Here is a 21508-nt window from a genome sequence, read left to right as displayed (position 1 = left end):
GGTCTCACCAAGGCCCTGTACAACTGCAGCAAGACATCTTTGCTCCTGTTCTTGAATCCTCTCGCTATGAAGGCCAACATACCATTTGCCTTCTTAACCGCCTGCTGCACCTGCATGATTACCTTCACCGACTGGTGCACAAGGACACCCAGGTCTCGTTGCACTTCCCCTTTTCCCAATCTATTGCTGTTCAGATAATAATCTGTCTTCCTGTTTTTGCCACCGAAGTGGATAACCTCGCATTTATCCACATTATACTGCATTTGCCATGCATCTGCCCAATCACCCAACCTGTCCAAATCATACTGGAGTTTCTCTGCATCCTCCTCACAGCACACACGCGCACCCAGCTTTGTGTTGTCTGCAAACTTGGAGATTGTTAAGTCTGTGTGTTATAGTGAGAATTACTACACAGACCACAAGAGTAAATTCAACAGGTCTTTACTGGTTGGAGGTCAGGACTATACTGAATACAATATTATTACACTGTGCTTATATACCGGTGTGGTCACCACCGGTATTACGTATACAGCAGCCAAAGAAAGTAGTACCTTTCTTAAGGTGGACCAGGCTTAAGTTCTCTTAAGGTGGAACAGGTTACAAACACCACAATCCTCCCTTTTTAGCTTAACAGTCATATCCCCAAATAAACATAACATATATACATATATAACTTCAGGTATAACAGTTCAAAGGTTCAGTCTCTCAGGAGGCTTTCTGATTCGGCTTGGATAACGCCTTTCAGTGGTCTCTGATTCTTGTTGTTGAGGTGCCTCCTCTAGTTGGTTGCCAATGTATTGGGTGTCATCATCATCAAGTACATTCTCGGCCGAGGTAGATGCTTCAGGTTCATGAACGTCTTCCACAGCTGTCTCTGTCACAACCATGGGTTCGACCCTTGCTCTCAACTCTACCAGTTGATCCGCATGACGCCTTATCACATTATGACCAATATCTACGGTGTACATCAGAGGTCCTTGTCTGGCCCGGATTGTTCCGGACTGCCATTTTTCGTTTCCATAGCCCCTTGCCATCACTGGTTGTCCTACGTCGAAAGTTCGAGTGGTCTTGCTGTTAATATGCCGAAACTGTTTGTTTTCCACTTCCCTCCGCACATTTGGTTTTAACAAGTCCAACTTGGACCGCAACCTCCTGTTATAAAACATCATAGCAGGACTTTGGTTAGTCACAGCATGATCGGCGTTTCTATATGACATCAGGAACTTATCGACCTTGTGTTGCAGCAGAATCTGATCATCATTCATGGCCTTAATAGCCTTTTTGAATGTCTGGACAAATCTTTCAGCCAACCCGTTTGTCGCCGGATGATATGGGGCAGAGGTATAATGTTTAACTCCATTCTTCTTTAAGAATTGTTGGAATTCTTCCGATACAAACTGTGGTCCGTTGTCCGAACAGATCTGTTCTGGCAATCCGTTCCTTGTGAATATTGTTCTTAACACCGCAATTGTCTTTTCTGAAGTAGTGGTATTCATCTTGATGACTTCTGGCCATTTGGAATGTGTGTCCACCGCGATTAGGAACATGGAGTCCATGAATGGACCAGCAAAGTCAATGTGTACACGTTGCCATGGGGCTGAAGGCCATTCCCATGGGTGTAGCGGTGCTATCGGAGGTGCATTTTGCACTTTTTGACACCCAGCGCAGCTTTTCGTTAACTCCTCAATCTGTTGGTCAATACCTGGCCACCATACGTAAGCCCTAGCAAGACTTTTCATTTTAACTCCCCCCAGATGACCTTCATGTAGTTCTTTTTAAACTCTTTCCCTTAACTTGGGAGGAATAATCACTCTTGTCCCGTACATCAAAGTACCATGGCAGACGGACAGCTGGTCTCGCCTTGCCGAGAATGCCGGTAACAGAGGATCACCCCGTGTTGGCCATCCTTTCACTGTCACCTCATAGACTCTGGACAGTGTCGGGTCGTTCCTGGTTTCTCTTTCAATACTTGCATTGGTGACAGGTAAACACTCGATAATGGTCAAATGAAATAACTCAACAGGGTCAACTTTCGTCGTGTCTTCATCTTCAGGTAGTGGCAGGCGCGACAGGCCATCAGCATTGCCATGCTGTTTCGTACCTTTGAATTCTATCTGATATTGATGTGCCCCTAAGAAAAGAGACCATCTCTGGAGACGCTGTGCTGTCATCACCAAAACACCCTTCTTCGGGTTAAAAATGGACACCAACGGTTGATGGTCCGTCAGAAGTGTGAATTTTTGGCCCTGTAGGTAATGATTAAACTTCTTCACTCCCCATACAAGGCTAAGGGCCTCCCTATCGATCTGCGCATAGTTGCGCTCAGCGGAGGTCAATGATCTGGATGCAAACGCGACTGGCCTTTCCGTGCCATTTGGCAATTTATGTGAGAGTACTGCCCCAATACCATATGGAGAAGCATCACAAGCCAACCGAATAGGCAGTGTCGGGTTGAAGTGAGCCAACACTTCCTCTGAGGTGATCAATTCTTTGCTTTTGCGAAATGCCTTCTTACAGTTTTCGCCCCAGTCCCACGGTACCCCTTTCTGTAAAAGAGCGTTCAACGGATGCAGTACCGTGGACAGATTTGGCAGAAATTTATGGTAATAGTTAATTAACCCTAGAAACGACCTCAACTGAGAGACATTCTCCGGAGCGGGAGCCTTTACAACTGCCTCTATCTTGTCAGGAGACTTATGAAGCCCCTCCCGGTCAATGACATGACCACAGTACGAGATCCGCTTCTGGAAGAACTCACATTTCTGCCGATTTACTCTAAGTCCATACTCTTTCAGTCTGTTGAGCACCAGTTCCAAGTTAGCGAGATGTTGTTCATCACCATCACCTGTGATCAGAATGTCGTCCAGGTAACATTGTGTGCCTGGAATTCCCTGTAATACCTGCTCCATGGCCCTCTGCCAAATTGCTGGAGCCGATGCCACTCCAAAAACCAGCCTATTGTACCGGTACAACCCTCAATGCGTGTTGATCGTGAGGTATTGGCGTGACTCTTCTTCAACCTCCATCTGCAAGTACGCCTGCGCCAGGTCTATCTTGGTGAAGTGTTTCCCGCCAGACAGTGAAGCGAAAATATCCTCAATCCATGGAAGCGGATACTGCACAGTGTGAAGCACTGGATTAACGGTGATTTTGAAATCTCCACAGATGCGAACCTTCCCTGGATCTTCTGGCTTATTATTCGCAGGGCGTTTCATAACGGGAACAATGGGCGTAGCCCACTCACTCCAATCTACTTTAGACAGTACACCTGAACGTTCTAGTGCTTCCAGCTCCGCTTCAACCGCAGGTCGTATTGCATAGGGTACCGGTCTGGCTTTAAAAAATTTTGGTTGTGCATGTTCATCAATCTTGATGTTTGCCGTAATTCCTCTCAGTGTTCCCAGTCCCGGCTGGAACACCTCTTTAGCCTCATCCAATATTCTGGACAATCGTTTAGGTTTGACAACTGTTTCCCCGGAATCTACCGTTAGTGCTTTCAAGGAGTGCCAGTCCATATTCATTTTCCTAATCCACTCCCGTCCTAGTAGTGGTGGACCTCCTTCAGGTAGCACATATAAGTCCATTACTTGGCTTCCTTCACCCTTGTGGACCACTTCTACCTCTATTTTTCCGATGGGGTACACTCTTTGCCCCGTGTACGTTTTCAATATAATCTCCGTATCCTGTAAGGGAATATGTTGGAATAACCTTCTGTAATCTTTCTTATTCATGACCGTCAATGCCGATCCAGTGTCCAATTCCATTTTTACTTGGACTCCTGCTATCTGAAGAGTGACCCAAATTGTCTGGAGGTCTGTATCCTTACCAACGTTGTGTATTCTTAAGCTATCCAGTTCATTACTGCTAGCATCTGAATCTGACTTCTGTTCGGTCAAACTGTTCTTTGTCACCTTGTGTACCTTTGCATATTTTCCTTGCGGTGACTTTTTGTTGCTGGTCTTCTTTCCTGACCGGCATACTTTAGCTATGTGGCCAAGCCTGCCACACGTTCTGCATGCTTGGTTTTTAAACCAACACTGGTTCTGATCATGCATTGTCTTTCCACAACGATAACATTTGACAGAACTCAAACCCAATTTGTTTGTACCGAGTTCCAGTGGCCGTAGCTGCATTACTGCCGTGCCTCTCGCTGCGGCCTCGTGTGCTGCTGCCATAGTGACCGCCTTCTCAAGAGACAGCTCATTCTCCTCGAGCAGTCGCCTTTGTGTATCCTGTTTAAATAAACCACACACAAATCTATCTCGAAGTGCCTCTGTCAGTCCCGTTCCAAACTGACAATATTTTGCTAGCTTACGTAATTCCATCAAATATTCAGCATTGCTTTCATTTTGCAGCTGTCTTCTATCGTAAAATTTAAATCGTTCCGCTAGCATCAGCGGCGTGGGGTTAAGATGATTTTTTAGGACAGTAACAATCTGTTCGAACGTCTTATCCGCCGGTTCATCTGGTGATAACAGGTGTTTCAATTGCCCGTATGTCTTCACACCCATTAAGTTTAGTAATGTTAGTGCTTTATCTGCATCAGGAATTTTACTTGCCTTACAATAGTTTTGTATACGTTCTACATACATAGCCCAGTCTTCTATATCACTGTCGAAGGCATTAATGTTCCCATGTTTAGGCATCGTAGCAATTTATTGTATTTTTAATGTTATCCAAGATGGCGGCTTCCCGCTCTTGTCGTCGTCCTCCGCCCACAAAATGGCGGTTTTCCCGCGCTTGGCGGTCTTCACCCGTCCCCCGACACTGTCTCCGCTTCACCGCGGCTCTCGCGCCTTCAGTTTCCCCAGACGCTGCGCCTTTAGCCCGAATGCGGCCCTTATCTCCGGTCGCGATCGATGTCCCGCGCTGCGCCTCTCACTCGAAAGCGGCCCGACCCTTATCTCCGGTCGCGATCGACCTCACCGCCCTTATTCCTCCGTCTTCCCAGCCCCGTCTGTACAGCCAACGCGGTTGACTTTCTGTCGCGTCGCTGCCCGGCTTACCCACCACGAGGTAGTAGAAGAAGCTGACAGTCGCTGATGGAGGCTTCGAGGTCAGGATGTCTTCTGCACTCCGGTTGCTCGATGCCTGCCGCTCGACGTGTCTTCCAGTAGGTGATGAGGGTGGAAACCTCTCTTCGACGTCCTGTCTGTGGACGAAGTCGCCGTAGAAATTACTGCAGCAGGGTAAGAATCGGACTCGTCGCCACTGTTAAGTCTGTGTGTTATAGTGAGAATTACTACACAGACCACAAGAGTAAATTCAACAGGTCTTTACTGGTTGGAGGTCAGGACTATACTGAATACAATATTATTACACTGTGCTTATATACCGGTGTGGTCACCACCGGTATTACATATACAGCAGCCAAAGAAAGTAGTACCTTTCTTAAGGTGGACCAGGCTTAAGTTCTCTTAAGGTGGAACAGGTTACATACACCACAGAGATATTACGTCTAGTTCACTCGTCTAGATCATTTATATATATTGTGAATAGCTGGGGTCCTAGCACAGATCCCTGCGGTATTCCACTAGACACTGCCTGCCACTCGGAAAAAGACCCGTTTATTCCAACTCTTTGCTTCCTGTCTGCCAACCAGTTCTCTATCCAAGACAGTACGTTACCCCCAATCCCATGTGCCTTAACTTTGCACGCTAATCTCTTATGCGGGACCTTATCGAAAGCCTTCTGAAAGTCCAAATACAACACATCCACTGGGTCTCCCTTATCTATTCTACCAGTTACATCCTCAAAAAATTCCAGTTACATCCTCAAAAAATTTGATCTTTTGAAAATCCATGTTGACTTTGTCCGATGATGTCACTGTTTTCCAAGTGCTCTGCTATTACATCTTTTATAATGGACTCTAGCATTTTCCCCACTACCGATGTCAGACTTACCGGTCTATAATTCCCCGTTTTCTCTCTACCACCTTTTTTAAATAGTGGGGTAACATTAGCTATCCTCCAATCCATGGGAATGTTACAGAGTCTATAGAATTTTGGAAGATGACCAGCAATGCATCTACTATTTCTAGGGCCACTTCCTTAAGTACCCTAGGATGTAGAGTATCAGGCCCTGGGGATTTATCGGCCTTCAATCCCGTCAATTTCCCTAACACCATTTCCCTACAAATACTGATTTCATTCAATTCCTCCCTCTCATTCGACCCTATGTTCCCTGACATCTCTGGGAGGTTATTTGTGCCCTCCTTTGTGAAGACAGAGCCAAAGTATGGATTTAATTGGTCTGCCATTTCTTTGTTCCCCATTATAAATTCCCCTGATTCTGACTGCAAGGGACCTACGCTTGACTTCACCAATCTTTTTCTCTTCACGTATCTATAGAAGCTTTTACACTCAGCTTTTATGTTCCCGGCAAGCTTATTCTCATAATCTATTTTCCCCCTCTTAATTAATCCCTTTGTCCTCCTTTGCTGAATCCTAAACTGCTCCCAATCCTCAGGTTTGCTGCTTTTTCTGGCCAAATTATATGTCTTCTCTTTGGATCTTATGCTATCCCTAATTTCCCTGGTTAGCCACGATGACTCACCTTTTTTGTTTTATTTTTATGCCAAACTGGGATGAACAAATTCTATAGTTCATCCATGCGATCTTTAAATGTTTGCCATTGCCTATCCACCGTCAACCCTTTAAGTAACGTTCCCCAATCCATCCAAGCCAACTCGTGCCTCATACCATCGAAGTTTCCTTTATTTAAATTCAGTACCCAAGTCTCTGAATTAACTACTTCACTCTCCATTTTAATGAAGAATTCTATCATATTATGATCGCTCCTCCCCAGGGGGGCTCGCACAACAAGATTGCTAATTAATCCTTTCTCATTACATAATATCCAGTCTAAGATGGCCTGATCTCTAGTTGGTTCCTCGACATATTGGTCCAGGAAACCATCCCGTATATACTCTAGGAATTCCTCCTCCACCGTATTGTTACTAATTTGGTTAGCCCAATCTATATGTAGATTAAAGTCACCCATGATAACTGCTGTGCCCTTATTGCACGCATCTCTAATTTCCCATTTAATGACATCCCCAACCTCAGCATTACTGTTTGGGGGTCTGTATACAACTCCCACTAATGTTTTCTGCCCCTTTGTATTTCTCAGCTCTGCCCATACAGATTCCACATCATCAGAGCTAATATCCTTCCTTACTATTATGTTAATCTCCTCTTTAACCAGCAATGCTACCCCACCTCCTTTTCCTTTTTTCCTGTCCTTCCTTATTATTGAATACCCCTGGATGTTGAATTCCCAGTCTTGGTCATCCTGGAGCCATGACTCCGTAATCACAATTATATCATATCCGTTTACATCTATTTGTTCTAAAGTCATCATGTAGAAGTGGTTGATAACTACAGCGTGCAACAAAATCCATACCTGTTGAAATACATCTGCTCCCTCATCATAGTCCACCACAGTGAAGAACAGCTTATTAGAAAATGCGGATGAATACCGCCACGAGTTTGCCAGCACCTGGTACTCCTCATTCGCCTGTCTGTGGGGGGAAAAAATGCAGTGCACCAAAATCAAATTGCAGGATTACAACTTACTATACCAGTATTTATAATTCATATTCTTTTTACAGCAAAGCCTGTCTTAATGACTACCTGCAGTTAGTAGTTTTCTGCTTTACATAGTAATTTGACTGCAGTCCTAACAACTCCAATGTATCTAGAGGTACACCTATAAGGAAGCCATATATGACCATAGTCCATCAACAAATATTAAACTTTACCCAAATGGGAGAGAAACACACTATTTTGCTATTGCAAATTTATAAACAGTTTCAGTCACTATTATGGCTACATGGTTGAACCAATTTCCTGCCTTAAACAACTACACTTTACTCACTTCAGAGAATTTGTTGCCTACAAATTTAATTGTATTTAATGATATTTACCCATTGTGGAAACTGTTTTACATTTCTACATTTAACTCACATTATTGCCTAATTTAACCAAGCGATGTTATGAATAATTACTTCTGTACCAACAAGATTCCTTGCTAGATTAAAGCCCACTGGTAAAGCTGCGCCATTTCTTTTGTCGACAAGACTTGAAATTGTTCAAAAGGTTTTCCGTAAAAATTTCCTATGAATATATTATTGACCACATAAAACATACAAGTGAAAGCAATGTCTAAAACAACTACAGTATTAGCTTGACATCTATTTCCATTTACTTTCCATCAGTAGTTCTGATATTTTCTTTTATTAATTACAGTTTATGTAATTTTGGCTCACACTAAAGATTCAAGTGTTGATCCATTTAAAATCCTGATGAGCTGCTTTTCTTCGATTTTAAGTCAGCAAGATTTTCAAATATCAATAATTGATTATGCTGACAGCCCTAACAGGTTTGATTTAAATCTTTTTACCTGGCTGACCCTTAAATATATTTGATGAACTACATGCAACTAAAGGTGCAGTAAATGCCATTGCTACTCCCCTCAAGGAGAACAGATATTTAAAAATTGCACCAGTCAGCCTTAAAATATGGCAAGCTAAATTGCATACACTGTATACTGTGATAATGATTTTGACAGTGAAAACCTTACATAATATGACAAAACAAAGGGACTGAATTTTGTTGGGGTTTTCCCCATCGACCACCATAACTTCGGCAGAAGATCCACAGGTTTTTGTGGATCTTCCACCAAAATTATCATGAGCAATCAGAAGAACTCTGGAAATTCCACTCCAAAATATGAAGAATCAGTGAAATATTTTTCTAGTTAATTTTTTTACAACTTTTCTTTCCATTTTCTTTTCTGCATCACCACATAAAATCTTGCAGCCAGGTTATAAATCCTGAATAATGAACACAAGAAAAATCAAGAACAATCATCATAAATGCTGCTCTCATTTCACTTTACCCCCTCCCCCGTGCCTCACATCACCAGAGAAGGTACAGGTAGACTATCCTTTATCCGAACATCCGAAAACCGAAAACCTCTCAAAACCGAAAGTTTTTTCGTTCAGCGTAAGTCGTGCGCACGACATGACCAGAGTGGCGCACGACTTACGCTGAGCAGGGCAGAGGGTCACAGAGTTCCCTCCTGGGTAGGAGATTGCAGGCCGAGCCGGGCAGTGTGAAGGAGGTACCGGGAGAGTGAACCCAACAATACAGCGGCCCGTCCGATAGCTGCAGCGGCCCGTCCGATATTCTTATCTCCCCCCGACCCGACCCGAACCAAACCGCGGGCCTGTCCAATATTCTTTTCTCAACCCCCCACCCGACCTGACCCGAACCAAACCGCGGCCCGTCCGATATTCTTTTCTCCCCCCCACCACCCGACCCGACCTGAACCCCCCCCGACCCGAACTGCGGCCCGTCCGATATTCTTTTCTCCCCCCCGACCCCCGACCCCCCCACCAACTCCCCCGACCTGAACCGCGGCCCGTCCGATATTCTTTTCTCCCCCCCCACCCGACCCCCGACCTGATTTGCGGGCCAGCTTAGTAGGAGTCAGCCGATATCCGGCTTTCCAGAGAAGCAGGAAGGGGAATGAGACACGGAACAGTCGCAAGAGGTAGCCTGAACTTTTTATATTTATATTATATACAAATTTCCCAGTCTTATAATAATACCTTCTGAAATCCGAAAAATTCCGAAAACCGAAACTCAGCTGGTCCCAAGGCTTTCGGATAAGGGGTATTGGCCTAGAAATTCAGTGGGCTTTGCGCCCAGTTAAGGCCCAAAGAGGGCCTCTGTGCCCTTGGAGGAGTTTGCGCTGAAATTGAGCATTGCGCTAATGGCAGCGGTAGCCGGTAGCGCTGCGCCGGCACCGATGACGTCACAGTTCCGCCCCGATGCCGGCCCGACCCCCATATTTAGTTGCGGCCGCTTCCTCCGTGGTGGCCGCTACTAACATCGGGAGACCAGGGCCTTCCTGCAGCCTTAGTGGGGCGCATAAAGGTGGAGGTGCGGCCGGCCGCTTTTTCGGCGGCCGCCTGGCCGCACCTCCCTCCCCGGCCTCCTCCATCACCCCCCCCCGCGGCATTGCTGGCTGCTTTCCGTGGTGCCGGGCTCATTTGCCGGCACAATCCAGCGGCGATCTCCCCCTTGCAGGCACCTCCTCCTTAAGAGAAGGAGGCCTGCAGTACAGCAGCCTGCCGCACCGCATCGGGTGGCGCAGCGGCAGCTGGAGCGCTGAAATTCACTTTCAGCGCCCCAAACGGGGGCGGGCAGACCCTGGAACAGCGCCCGGTTCCGCCTTGGGGCGCTAAAAATGAATATGGGACGGGCGCAACTGGCTCCGCGCCCAGCGCAAAATTTTTGGCGCAACCGAGCTGGCGGGGCTATACCCAATTTCTAGGCCAGTGTACCTGTATAACCTCCTGTGACATCTAGTTTTGCAGCCTGAAAACCAATAAAATTACTCAACTGAAATAAGTGAGTTTAGTGACAGGGCACCACCCTGAAACATCCCTCATCATTTTGGAGGTAACAGTACGGCAAATGCTTTAATGTTGTGAGAGGTAACGGCACCAAGTTACACTGCCAGCTACACACTGCATTGTACTTACAGAAAGCTCCTGGTCATTCACACTTCAAATGCATTTCTGCAGAGTTCAACAGGCCAATGGATTGCCTGGAACTTCCTAAACATTGTGATGGGATCGTAATATTTTCTTCGCTCTAAAATTGGACAAACATCCCAACCACTGTGTCTCCTATAAACAAAAGACCTTTTTGAATATGTAAAATATTAGCCAGGATCCTGTCTACGTAGCTTCATTATTTTATCACAAATTGATCCATCTGGATCAGGCAGGATATATTTGTAGAGCCATTGGGGGAGAAATTCGATATCGCCCTGTTTGGGGCGTGAGTATCGGCCGGGCACAAAATTTTGCGGCCAGCGCAAATTATCGCCACCTACTGGTAAATTGGCCTCCTTCACCCCAGGAGGTGCTTGGAGCGCTAAAACAGGCGCTGCACGACTGTCTTAAGGCGCTAAACCAGAGGAGCGAGGCGCTACCACCGAGGGCGGGCGCAGTGCAGGTGCGGCCAGTTAGCGATTGCACACAGACACGCTGGCGCCGGTCAACTCTTAAAGGGGAGGGTCAATCTTGAATTGCAGCCACACCCTGCGCATCGGAGCCCTGAATCTCGGCCTGGACAGACCTGTTGCCACATTCTTAAGCCAAGGACCATGGAGAGGGCCAGGGAGTGAGCGCAGCGGTTCAGCGAGGGGGCCTTGGAGGTTCTGGTTGGCGCGGTGGACCTGTGTGGGAGCAGCGACCGGCGGCAGTTTAAAACCGGCGGCAGCAGCAGCGAGGCCCGACCAGAACATCGGACCTGTGTGGGAGCAGCGACCGGCGGCGGTTTAAAACCGGCGGCAGCAGCAGCGAGGCCCGAGCAGAACATCGGACCTGTGTGGGAGCAGCGACCGGCGGCAGTTTAAAACTGGCAGCAGCAGCAGCGAGGCCCGAGCAGAACATCGGACCTGTGTGGGAGCAGAGACAGGCAGCAGTTTAAAACCGGCGGCAGCAGCAGCGAGGCCCGACCAGAACATCGGACCTGTGTGGGAGCAGCGACCGGCGGCAGTTTAAAACCGGCGGCAGCAGCAGCGAGGCCCGACCAGAACATCGGACCTGTGTGGGAGCAGCGACCGGCGGAAGTTTAAAACCGGCGGCAGCAGCAGCGAGGCCCGACCAGAACATCGGACCTGTGTGGGAGCAGAGACCGGCGGCAGTTTAAAACCGGCGGCAGCAGCAGCGATGCCCGACCAGAACATCGGACCTGTGTGGGAGCAGCGACCGGCGGCGGTTTAAAACCGGCGGCAGCAGCAGCGAGGCCCGACCAATTCAACAGCGGGGGAGAGAGGTAAAAAGTAATCAAAGTGTGACGTCACCAGGAAGCAGGTAAGTGATTGGTTGGTGAGTATTTCTCTCTTTTTTAAACTTTAACTCTGGTTTATAGTTACTAAGGTCTCTCTGGTGCAGCGGGGACTGTTGGTAAACCAGTTAACTATAGTGTAATTAGTGGGATTGATTTAATTTAAATTCAATTAATTAAAGGGTAAGTCATGGCAGGAGAGCCCAGCCCCGTTGTATGCTCCTCCTGCAGTATGTGGAAACTCAGGGACACTTCCTGTGTCCCTGACAACTACATGTGCAGGAAGTGCATCCAGCTGCAGCTACTGACAGGCCGCATTGTGACACTGGAGCTGCGATTGGATGCATACTGGAGCATTCACAATGCTCAGGACATCGTGAATATCACATTTACGGAGTTGGACACACCGCAGGTAGAGGTTGGACAGGAAGAAAGGGAATGGGTGACCAACAGGCAGAGTACTAGGCGCAGGCAGGTAGTGCAGGGGTCCCCTGTGGCCATCCCCCTCTCCAACAGATACACCACTTTGAGTACTGTTGGGGGGGATGGCTTCTCAGAGGAAGGCAGCAGCAGCCAACTTCCTGGCACCAGGGGTGGCTCTGCTGCACAGAATGGGAGGAAAAAGAGGGGTAGAGCTATAGTAATAGGGGATTCAATTGTAAGGGGAATAGATAGGCGTTTCTGCGGCCGCAAACGAGACTCCAGGATGGTGTGTTACGTCCCTGGTGCAAGGGTCAAGGATGTCTCCGAGCGGCTGCAGAACATCTTGGAAGGGGAGGGTGAACAGCCAGCTGTCGTGGTGCATATAGGCACCAACGATATAGGTAAAAAGCGGGATGAGGTCCTAAAAGCGGAATATAGGGAGTTAGGATATAAATTAAAAAACAGGACCTCAAAGGTAGTAATCTCAGGATTGCTACCAGTGCCATGTGCTAGTTAGAGTAGAAATATAAGGATACTTCAGATGAATACATGGCTAGAGGAATGGTTGCAGGGGGAGGGATTCAAGTTCCTGGGACATTGGAACCGGTTCTGGGGGATGTGGGACCAGTTCAAACCGGACGGTTTGCACCCGGGCAGGGCTGGAACCGATGTCCTAGGGGGAGTGTTTGCTAGTTCTGTGGGGGAGGGTTTAAACTAAAATGGCAGGGGGTTGGGAACCTGAGCAGGGAGACAGAGGAAAGGGAAACAAGGATAAAAGCAAAAGATAGGAAGGAGAAAAACAAAAGTGGCAGTCAGAGAAATCAACGGTTTAAATCAAACATGGCCACAGTAAATAATAATTCTAATAGGTCTAAGAGCGTTAAAAAAACAAACCTGAAGGCTTTGTGTCTTAATGCGAGGAGCATTTGTAATAAGGTGGATGAATTGGCTGCGCAAACAGAGGTAAACGCATATGATTTGGTTGGGATTACGGAAACGTGGCTCAAGGATGGCCAAGACTGGGAACTCAACATTCAGGGGTATTCGATATTCAGGAAAGATAGGCAAAAAGGAAAGGGAGGTGGGGTAGCATTACTGGTTAAAGAAGGGATTAACACAATGGTAATGAAGGATATTAGCTCTGATGATGTGGAATCTGTATGGGTAGAATTGAGGAATACTAAGGGGGAAAAAACATTAGTGGGAGCGGTATATAGACCTCCAAACAGTAAGGCGGAGGTTGGGGATGGCATTAAAAGGGAAATTAAAGAAGCGTGCAATAAGGGCACAGCAGTCATCATGGGTGACGTTAATCTACATATAGATTGGGCTAACCAAATTAGTAACAATACTGTGGAGGAGGAATTCCTGGAGTGTTTACGGGATGGTTTCCTGGACCAATATGTCGAGGAACTAACCAGAGACCAGGCCATCTTAGACTGTGTATTATGTAATGAGAAAGGATTAATTAGCAATCTTGTTGTACGAGGCCCCTTGGGTCGGAGTGATCATAATATGATCGAATTCTTCATTAAGATGGAGAATGAAGTAGTTGAATCACAGACTAGGGTCCTCAATTTAAATAAAGGAAACTACGATGGTCTGAGGAGCGAGTTGGGTAGGATTGATTGGGGAATGGCACTCAAAGGGTTGACAGTGGATAGGCAAAGGCAAACATTCAAAGACCGAATGGATAAGCTACAGAATTTGTTCATCCCAGTTTGGCATAAAAATAAAACAAAAAATGTGACTCAACCATGGCTAACAAGGGAAATTAGGGATAGCATAAGATCCAAAGAGAGGACATATAAATTGGCCAGAAAAAGCAATAATCCTGAGGATTGGGAGCAGTTTAGGATTCAACAAAGGAGGACAAAGGGATTAATTAAGAAAGGGAAAATAGAATATGAGAGTAAGCTTGCAGGGAACATAAAAACTGACTGTAAAAGTTTTTATAGATATGTGAAGAGAAAAAGATTGGTGAAGTCAAGCGTAGGTCCCTTGCAGTCAGAATCAGGGGAATTTATAATGGGGAACAAAGAAATGGCTGACCAACTAAATACATATTTTGGTTCTGTCTTCAGAAAGGAGGACACAAATAACCTCCCAGAGATGCCGGGGAACATAGGGTCTGATGAAAGGGTGGAACTGAAAGAAATCAGTATTTGTAGGGAAATGGTGTTAGGAAAATTGATGGGACTGAAGGCCGATAAATCCCCAGGGCCTGATAATCTACATCCCAGGGTACTTAAGGAAGTGGCCCTAGAAATAGTAGATGCATTGCTGGTCATCTTCCAGAACTCGACAGACTCTGGAACAGTACCCATGGATTGGAGGGTAGCTAATGTTACCCCACTATTCAAAAAAGGTGGTAGAGAAAAAGCGGGGAATTATAGACCGGTGAGCCTGACATCGGTAGTGGGGAAAATGCTAGAGTCCATTATAAAAGATGTAATAGCAGAGCACTTGGAAAACAGTGACAGGATCGGACAACGTCAACATGGATTTACAAAAGGTAAATCGTGCTTGACTAATCTACTGGAATTTTTTGAGGATGTAACTGGTAAAATAGATAAGGGAGAACCAGTGGATGTGGTGTATTTGGACTTTCAGAAGGCTTTCGATAAAGTCCCACATAAGAGATTAGCGTGCAAAATTAAGGCACATGGGATTGGGGGCAAGGTATTGACTTGGATAGAGAACTGGTTGGCGGACAGAAAGCAAAGAGTTGGAATAAACGGCTCTTTTTCCGAGTGGCAGGCAGTGACTAGTGGGGTACCGCAGGGATCGGTCCTAGGACCCCAGCTGTTCGCAATATATATTAATGATCTGGACGAGGGAATTGGATGTAATATCTCCAAATTTGCAGACGACACAAAGCTGGGTGGGAGGGTAAGCTGTGAGGAGGATGTCGTGAAACTCCAGTACGATTTGGACAGGTTGGGTGATTGGAAAGAAACATGGCAAATGCACTATAATGTGGATAAATGTGAGGTTATCCACTTTGGTGGCAAAAACAGGAAGGCAGATTATAATTTGAATGGCAATAGATTGGGAGAAGGGGAAGTGCAAAGAGACCTGGGTGTTCTTGTGCACCAATCGCTGAAGGTAAGCATGCAGGTGCAGCAGGCGGTTAAGAAGGCAAATGGTATGCTGGCCTTCGTAGCAAGAGGGTTCGAGTACAGGAACAAGGATGTCTTGCTACAGTTGTACAGGGCCTTGGTGAGATCGCACCTTGAGTATTGTGTGCAGTTTTGGTGGCCTTACCTGAGGAAGGACGTTCTTGCCATGGAGGGAGTGCAGCGAAGATTCACCAGGCTGATACCTGGGATGGCAGGGATGACGTATGAGGAGAGATTGTGACGATTGGGATTATACTCACTGGAGTTTAGAAGATTGAGAGGGGATCTCATCGAAACCTATAAAATTCTGTCAGGCCTGGACAGACTAGATGCAGGAAGGATGTTTCTGATGGCCGGGGAGTCCAGAACCAGGAGTCATAGTCTAAGGATAAGGGGTAAGCCATTTAGGACTGAAATGAGGAGGAATTTCTTCACTCAGAGAGTGGTGAACCTGTGGAATTCTCTGCCACAGAGGGTGGTGGAGGCCAGTTCATTAAATATATTCAAGAAAGAGTTGGATATATTTCTTAAGGCTAAAGGGATCAAGGGATATGGGGAGAAGGCAGGGACAGGGTACTGAATTTGGATGATCAGCCATGATCTCATTGAATGGCGGAGCAGGCTCGAGGGGCCGAATGGCCTACTCCTGCTCCTATCTTCTATGTTTCTATGTTTCCTGTACCCGGACAGTGGCAGGAGGCCGCTGCCCAGCGACTATCGAAAAGCTTGGAGGGAGGTGGCTCACAGGGTGACCTCCAGCAGCATGGTGCCTAGGACCCCTGTGCAATGCAGTAAGAAGTTCAATGACCTCACTCGGGTCGTCAGGGTGAGTGCCCTTTTCAAAATCCTCTTCATCCCTGCATGTCGACCTCACTTTATGGCCAAAGGGTCCTGAAAGCCCCAATGCCCAGCACTCATCCAAAACCTATGGCCCTTTCAGGAAACTCACACGCACATTCAGCACTTTACACACTGTAAGGGCTCTTCGCCCATGGGAGGCAGTGCAGCCAAGATCAGGGCTTCACACTGTAAGGGCTATTCGACCATGGGAGGGAGCGCAGCCAAGATCAGGGCTTCACACTGTAAGGGCTATTCGACCATGGGAGACAGTGCAGCCAAGATCAGGGCTTCACACTGTAAGGGCTCTTCGACCATGGGAGGCAGTGCAGCCAAGATCAGGGCTTCACACTGTAAGGGCTATGTGACCATGGGGGGCAGTGCAGCCAAGATCAGGGCTTCACACTGTACTCAGAGCCCGTCCTTTCTCTTGCAGGGCAAGCTAGCGCACAACAGGAGGCAGCAGCAATGGACCGGGGGAGGCAATGGTAAGATCATCACCTTTCTGACCTCACTCCTTCCACTTGTTCCTCACACCAGCATCCTTTGCCACTTTTGAGCCAAATCAGTACATTGCAGCACTCATGCCTCCCTCGCTGCCACCCTATCCTCACGCTAAAGCCACTCTTGTACCTCCCTGCTTTCAGATGCTGATTTACCAAGTGAGGAGGCGGGCACTCAAGCTGCCACTGTGAGTGATTCTGAAGACGACGAGGAGTGTAGTGTATGTACCTTTAAGAAGAACTATGTTTTTGAAGCCCCTGTATACTGTAGTACCAGTAGTGACCACTTGGGTATATAAGCCTGTGTAGCGTCTTGTGTAGTTAGTTCACCTCCAGACTTTGTTCAGTAAACACTTGTTAAATCAACTCCTGCATTTCGTGTCTCCATTAACACACGGATCTAACAGTGGCGACGAGTTAGAAATGAACTTACCTGCAATTCGGCAGCACCTCAAGGGGATCGATTCCTCAGACGAAGGTCGAAGCCAGAAGCAAGAAAAATAAAACAAAAAATACCTGTGGTTTCACCAGCTAAATGGGCTGGTGGCAGGTAGTGCACTGATCCTTCCTGGGCTGCGGCGGGCTAGAGCTCGATCGGGTGGCTCTGCAACAGGGCCGGGCAGCGAGTCATGAAGCAGAAGCAAAGAGAGAGAGAGGGTGGAGCACTCAGGGCGCGTCCGGTGCTGCAAAGCAGGTCGGCGTTCGGACCGAGCAGAGGGAGGGGAAAGTCCCAGAGGGTCCGCTCCACGACGGGAACGGTTCTCCAAGTAACGGAGAAACTATTGAAGCGATATATATTCTTAAAAAAAATAGAAATACCACAAAAAGCTGCACGTCGCAACGGGAACCGCGGAGAACAGCATTGGCAGCAGCGGCAGCGGCTGGAAAGCGCGGGAGGCGCCATCTTAACTCGGCGGGGAAGAAAGAAAAGCGCGGGAGGCGCCATTTTGATCCATCGGGGACGGAGGAAAAGCGCGGGAAGCCCCATTTTAGATTTTCAAGATGCCGAAGACTGGCAATATTACTGCTTTCGATAGTCATATAGAAGATTGGACCACATATGTGGAAAGAGTGGAGGTATATTGCAAGGTGAATGAAGTAGCGGATGATAAAAAGGCATCGGTACTTCTAAATCTGATGGGCGCAAGGACATACGGGCTGTTACGAAACTTGATCACTCCAGCCAAACCGATGGACAAGAATTTTAAGGAGATTGTTGATACCTTACAGGAGCACTTAAACCCAACACCGCTGCTGATAGCGGAACGATTCAAATTCTTCAGGAGGAATCAGCACAAGAATGAAAGTAACGCTGATTACCTCACCGAATTACGAAAGCTGTCAAAGCACTGCCAATTCGGGGCAGGACTGGCAGATTCTCTACGAGACAAATTCGTCTGCGGTCTCCTAAGCGCACAGAAAAGACTACTTTCTGAGAAAGATTTGACACTGGACAAGGCTTTCAGTGTGGCTGTATCATACGAAGCAGCAGCAAGAGGAGCTGCAGAGATACAGCAAAAGCCACAGGACTTCGGCACCCATGAAATAACACGGGGTTTCGAGAGATGTTATCGCTGCGGCAGATCCACCCATGACCAGAAGGACTGCTGGTTCAAGGACAAAGCATGCAGGCAATGCAGAAAGATGGGACACATTGCACGTGTATGCAGATCTGGAAAGAAATCCGCTGACAGTAAAAAGGTCAATAAGGAAAAGTACAGAAAGGTACAAATGATGACGGACAGTAGCTCCGAAGACCAGAAGAGCGATAGCGACTCCGGAAACAAGAGACTAAGCTGTCTCAAATTACATAATGTAATTGCCAAAGAAGATTACCAGACCATTTGGGTTACCCTCACGATAGCGGGGTCCCCAGTCAAAATGGAGCTAGATACAGGATCAGCTCTGACCGTCATGAGTCGACGGGATTACGAGCGGCTATTTCCGCATATACCTTTGAAAGACACATCCATTATCTTGAAGACATATACGGGGCAGAAAGTATACCCCAGAGGGAATATAAGGGTGCCTGTTGTATGCAACGGCAAGGAAATACAGAAGTTGTATTTATACGTTCTGCAAGATGGTGGTCCACCGTTGTTGGGACGTGAATGGATCAGAAAGATACGTTTAGACTGGCACTCCATTCAGGCACTGACGGTGACCAGTAAGAAAAAAAACGATGATGACGTCATACCTGGACGATTAAAAGAAATCTTGGCTAACGCCAAAGAAGTGTTTCAACAGGAACTAGGAACCCTGAAAGGCGCCACCGCCTCAATAAAAGTGGAAGATGCGGCAATTCCCAAGTTTTTAAAGGCAAGGCCGGTGCCATACGCAATTCGTCCAGCCGTCGAGGCAGAGCTGGAGAATTTGGAAAAAGCAGGCGTGTTATCCAAGGTAGATTGGAGCGAGTGGGCAACACCCATCATTCCAGTCATGAAGAAAACGTTGAATAATGATAAATCTGAAGAACAGAGAAAAGTTCGCATCTGTGGGGACTTCAAGGTGACTGTAAACCCGGTTCTTCACACGGTACAGTATCCTCTTCCGAGGATAGAAGATATTTTCGCTTCACTATCCGGAGGGAAACGTTTCACCAAAATTGACTTAGCACAGGCATATCTACAAATGGAGGTTGAGGAGGCCTCTAAAAAGTATCTCACGATAAACACACACAAAGGCGTGTACCAGTACAATCGACTGGTTTTCGGAGTGGCATCAGCTCCGGCTATCTGGCAAAGAGCTATGGAGCAAGTCCTGCAAGGGATTCCGGGGACTCAATGCTACCTAGACGACATCCTTGTAACAGGAGAAAACGACAACGAGCACCTTGTCAACTTGGAACAGGTGCTCACGAGGCTGAGAGAACGGGGCCTATGAGCAAATCGCCCCAAGTGCGAATTTTTCCAGAAACAAATATCATATTGTGGCCATGTCATTAACGAAGAAGGGTTGCATAAGTCACCTGAAAAAATTGAAGTGGTCGTAAAGGCCCCAGCGCCTGAAAATGTCTCACAATTAAGGTCATTCCTGGGATTAGTAAATTACTATCATAAATTTTTACCAAACTTGTCGACGGTTCTGCACCCTCTTAACGCACTGCTACAAACGGGAGTAGTTTGGAAATGGAGCGAAGACTGTAAACGTGCCTTCCATAAATGCAAAGGCTTGATCACGTCCAGGGAAGTGTTGGCTCATTACAACCCATCACTGCCAATCAGACTGGCGTGCGATGCATCCCCTTACGGCGTGGGAGCGGTATTATCGCATAGATTCCCTGATGGCTTGGAGCGGCCGATAGCTTTTGCATCACGCTCATTGAACTCAGCTGAGTGTAACTATGCCCAGATCGACAGGGAGGCACTCAGCCTGGTGTGGGGGGGTGAAGAAATTCAACCATTACCTACACGGAGAAAAATTTACCTTGTTGACTGACCATCAACCCCTCGTCTCCATCTTCAACCCTAAAAAGGGCGTTCCCATTATGACAGCGCAAAGGCTACAGAGGTGGTCCCTTTTCCTAGGGGCACACCAATATGACATAGAATACAAAGGAACAAAACAGCATGGGAATGCTGATGGGTTATCGCGCCTACCGTTGCCAACGGTGGAAGAGGTGCCTACAGTGGACCCAGTGGAGATGTTCCACTCGACCATAGTGGAATGTCTACCGGTGACAAATTCTACCATTGAAAAGGAAACGCGAAATGACCCGGCTCTCTCACGAGTCTACGATTTAACGGTGAAGGGATGGCCAGCACATGGCGAACCACTGTTGCCAGCATTCTCGCAAAGAAGAGAACAGCTGTCAGTGTGCCGAGGAACCTTGATGTGTGGATCCAGAGTGGTGATTCCACCCAAACTCAAGGATAGAGTGCTAAAGGAGCTTCACAAGGGGCATCTGGGTGGAGTGAAAATGAAGAACTTAGCCAGAGCGTTTGTGTGGTGGCCAGGTATCGATGGAGACATCGAAGAAATGACCAAGAGCTGTCTAGGATGCCAGAAGGTCCAAAACGCCCCACCACAAGCCCCTCTACATCCATGGGAGTGGCCCTCATCGCCATGGCAAAGGGTACATATCGACTTTCCTGGTCCATTTATGGACTCAATGTTCTTAATCGCGGTGGATACACACTCCAAGTGGCCGGAGGTAATAAAGATGTCCTCCACCACCACGGAAAAAACCATCACAGTATTAAGGACCATATTCGCCAGGAATGGGCTGCCTGAACAGATCTGTTCTGATAATGGACCGCAATTTGTATCCGAAGAATTCAGGAAGTTCTTAAAAAACAATGGGGTTAAGCACTACACGTCCGCCCCATACCATCCCGCCACCAATGGATTGGCTGAAAGGTTTGTCCAGACCTTCAAGAAGGCCATAAAGGCCATGGGTAATGAAGACATAAATCTGCAACATAAGGTAGATAACTTCTTGTTTGCGTACAGGAATGCAACACATGTGGATACAAACCAAACCCCCACCATGATGTTTTTCAACAGAAGCCTAAGATGCCGGCTGGATTTGGTCAAGCCAAACATCAGAAGGGACGTAGAGAACCGGCAATTTCAAAGCATGAATGAAAGGCCAACTAGAACCTTCCAGATAGGTCAACCAGTTTTGGCCCGGGACTACCGTACCGAGAAATGGCAGCCTGGAACTATTTGCACACGACTAGGACCGCTGATGTATACCGTGGACATTGGAGAAAGCATAATAAGGCGCCATGCTGACCAGATCATAGAGTCA

At 47.2% G+C, this 21508-nt stretch overlaps 1 protein-coding gene across 5 annotated transcripts in view; it reads right to left on the bottom strand.

Annotated features, from left to right (window-relative positions):
* Positions 1-21508, bottom strand: part of tusc3 (tumor suppressor candidate 3) — a 921641-nt gene that overhangs the window by 564266 nt on the left and 335867 nt on the right. For all 5 annotated transcript variants that reach the window (XM_085970510.1, XM_085970520.1, XM_085970545.1 and 2 more), the window contains one exon: positions 7405-7522. In XM_085970510.1, the coding sequence (XP_085826636.1) occupies positions 7405-7522 (118 nt within the window). The remainder of the gene's footprint in view (positions 1-7404; positions 7523-21508) is intronic.

Source organism: Somniosus microcephalus, chromosome 2, assembly GCF_052327205.1.
Source record: "Somniosus microcephalus isolate GS21.2 chromosome 2, FLI_Smic_1.0, whole genome shotgun sequence".
NCBI lineage: Eukaryota > Metazoa > Chordata > Chondrichthyes > Squaliformes > Somniosidae > Somniosus > Somniosus microcephalus.
Note: the sequence above shows the minus strand (reverse complement) of the source record. Positions and strands in the feature narration are given on the sequence as shown.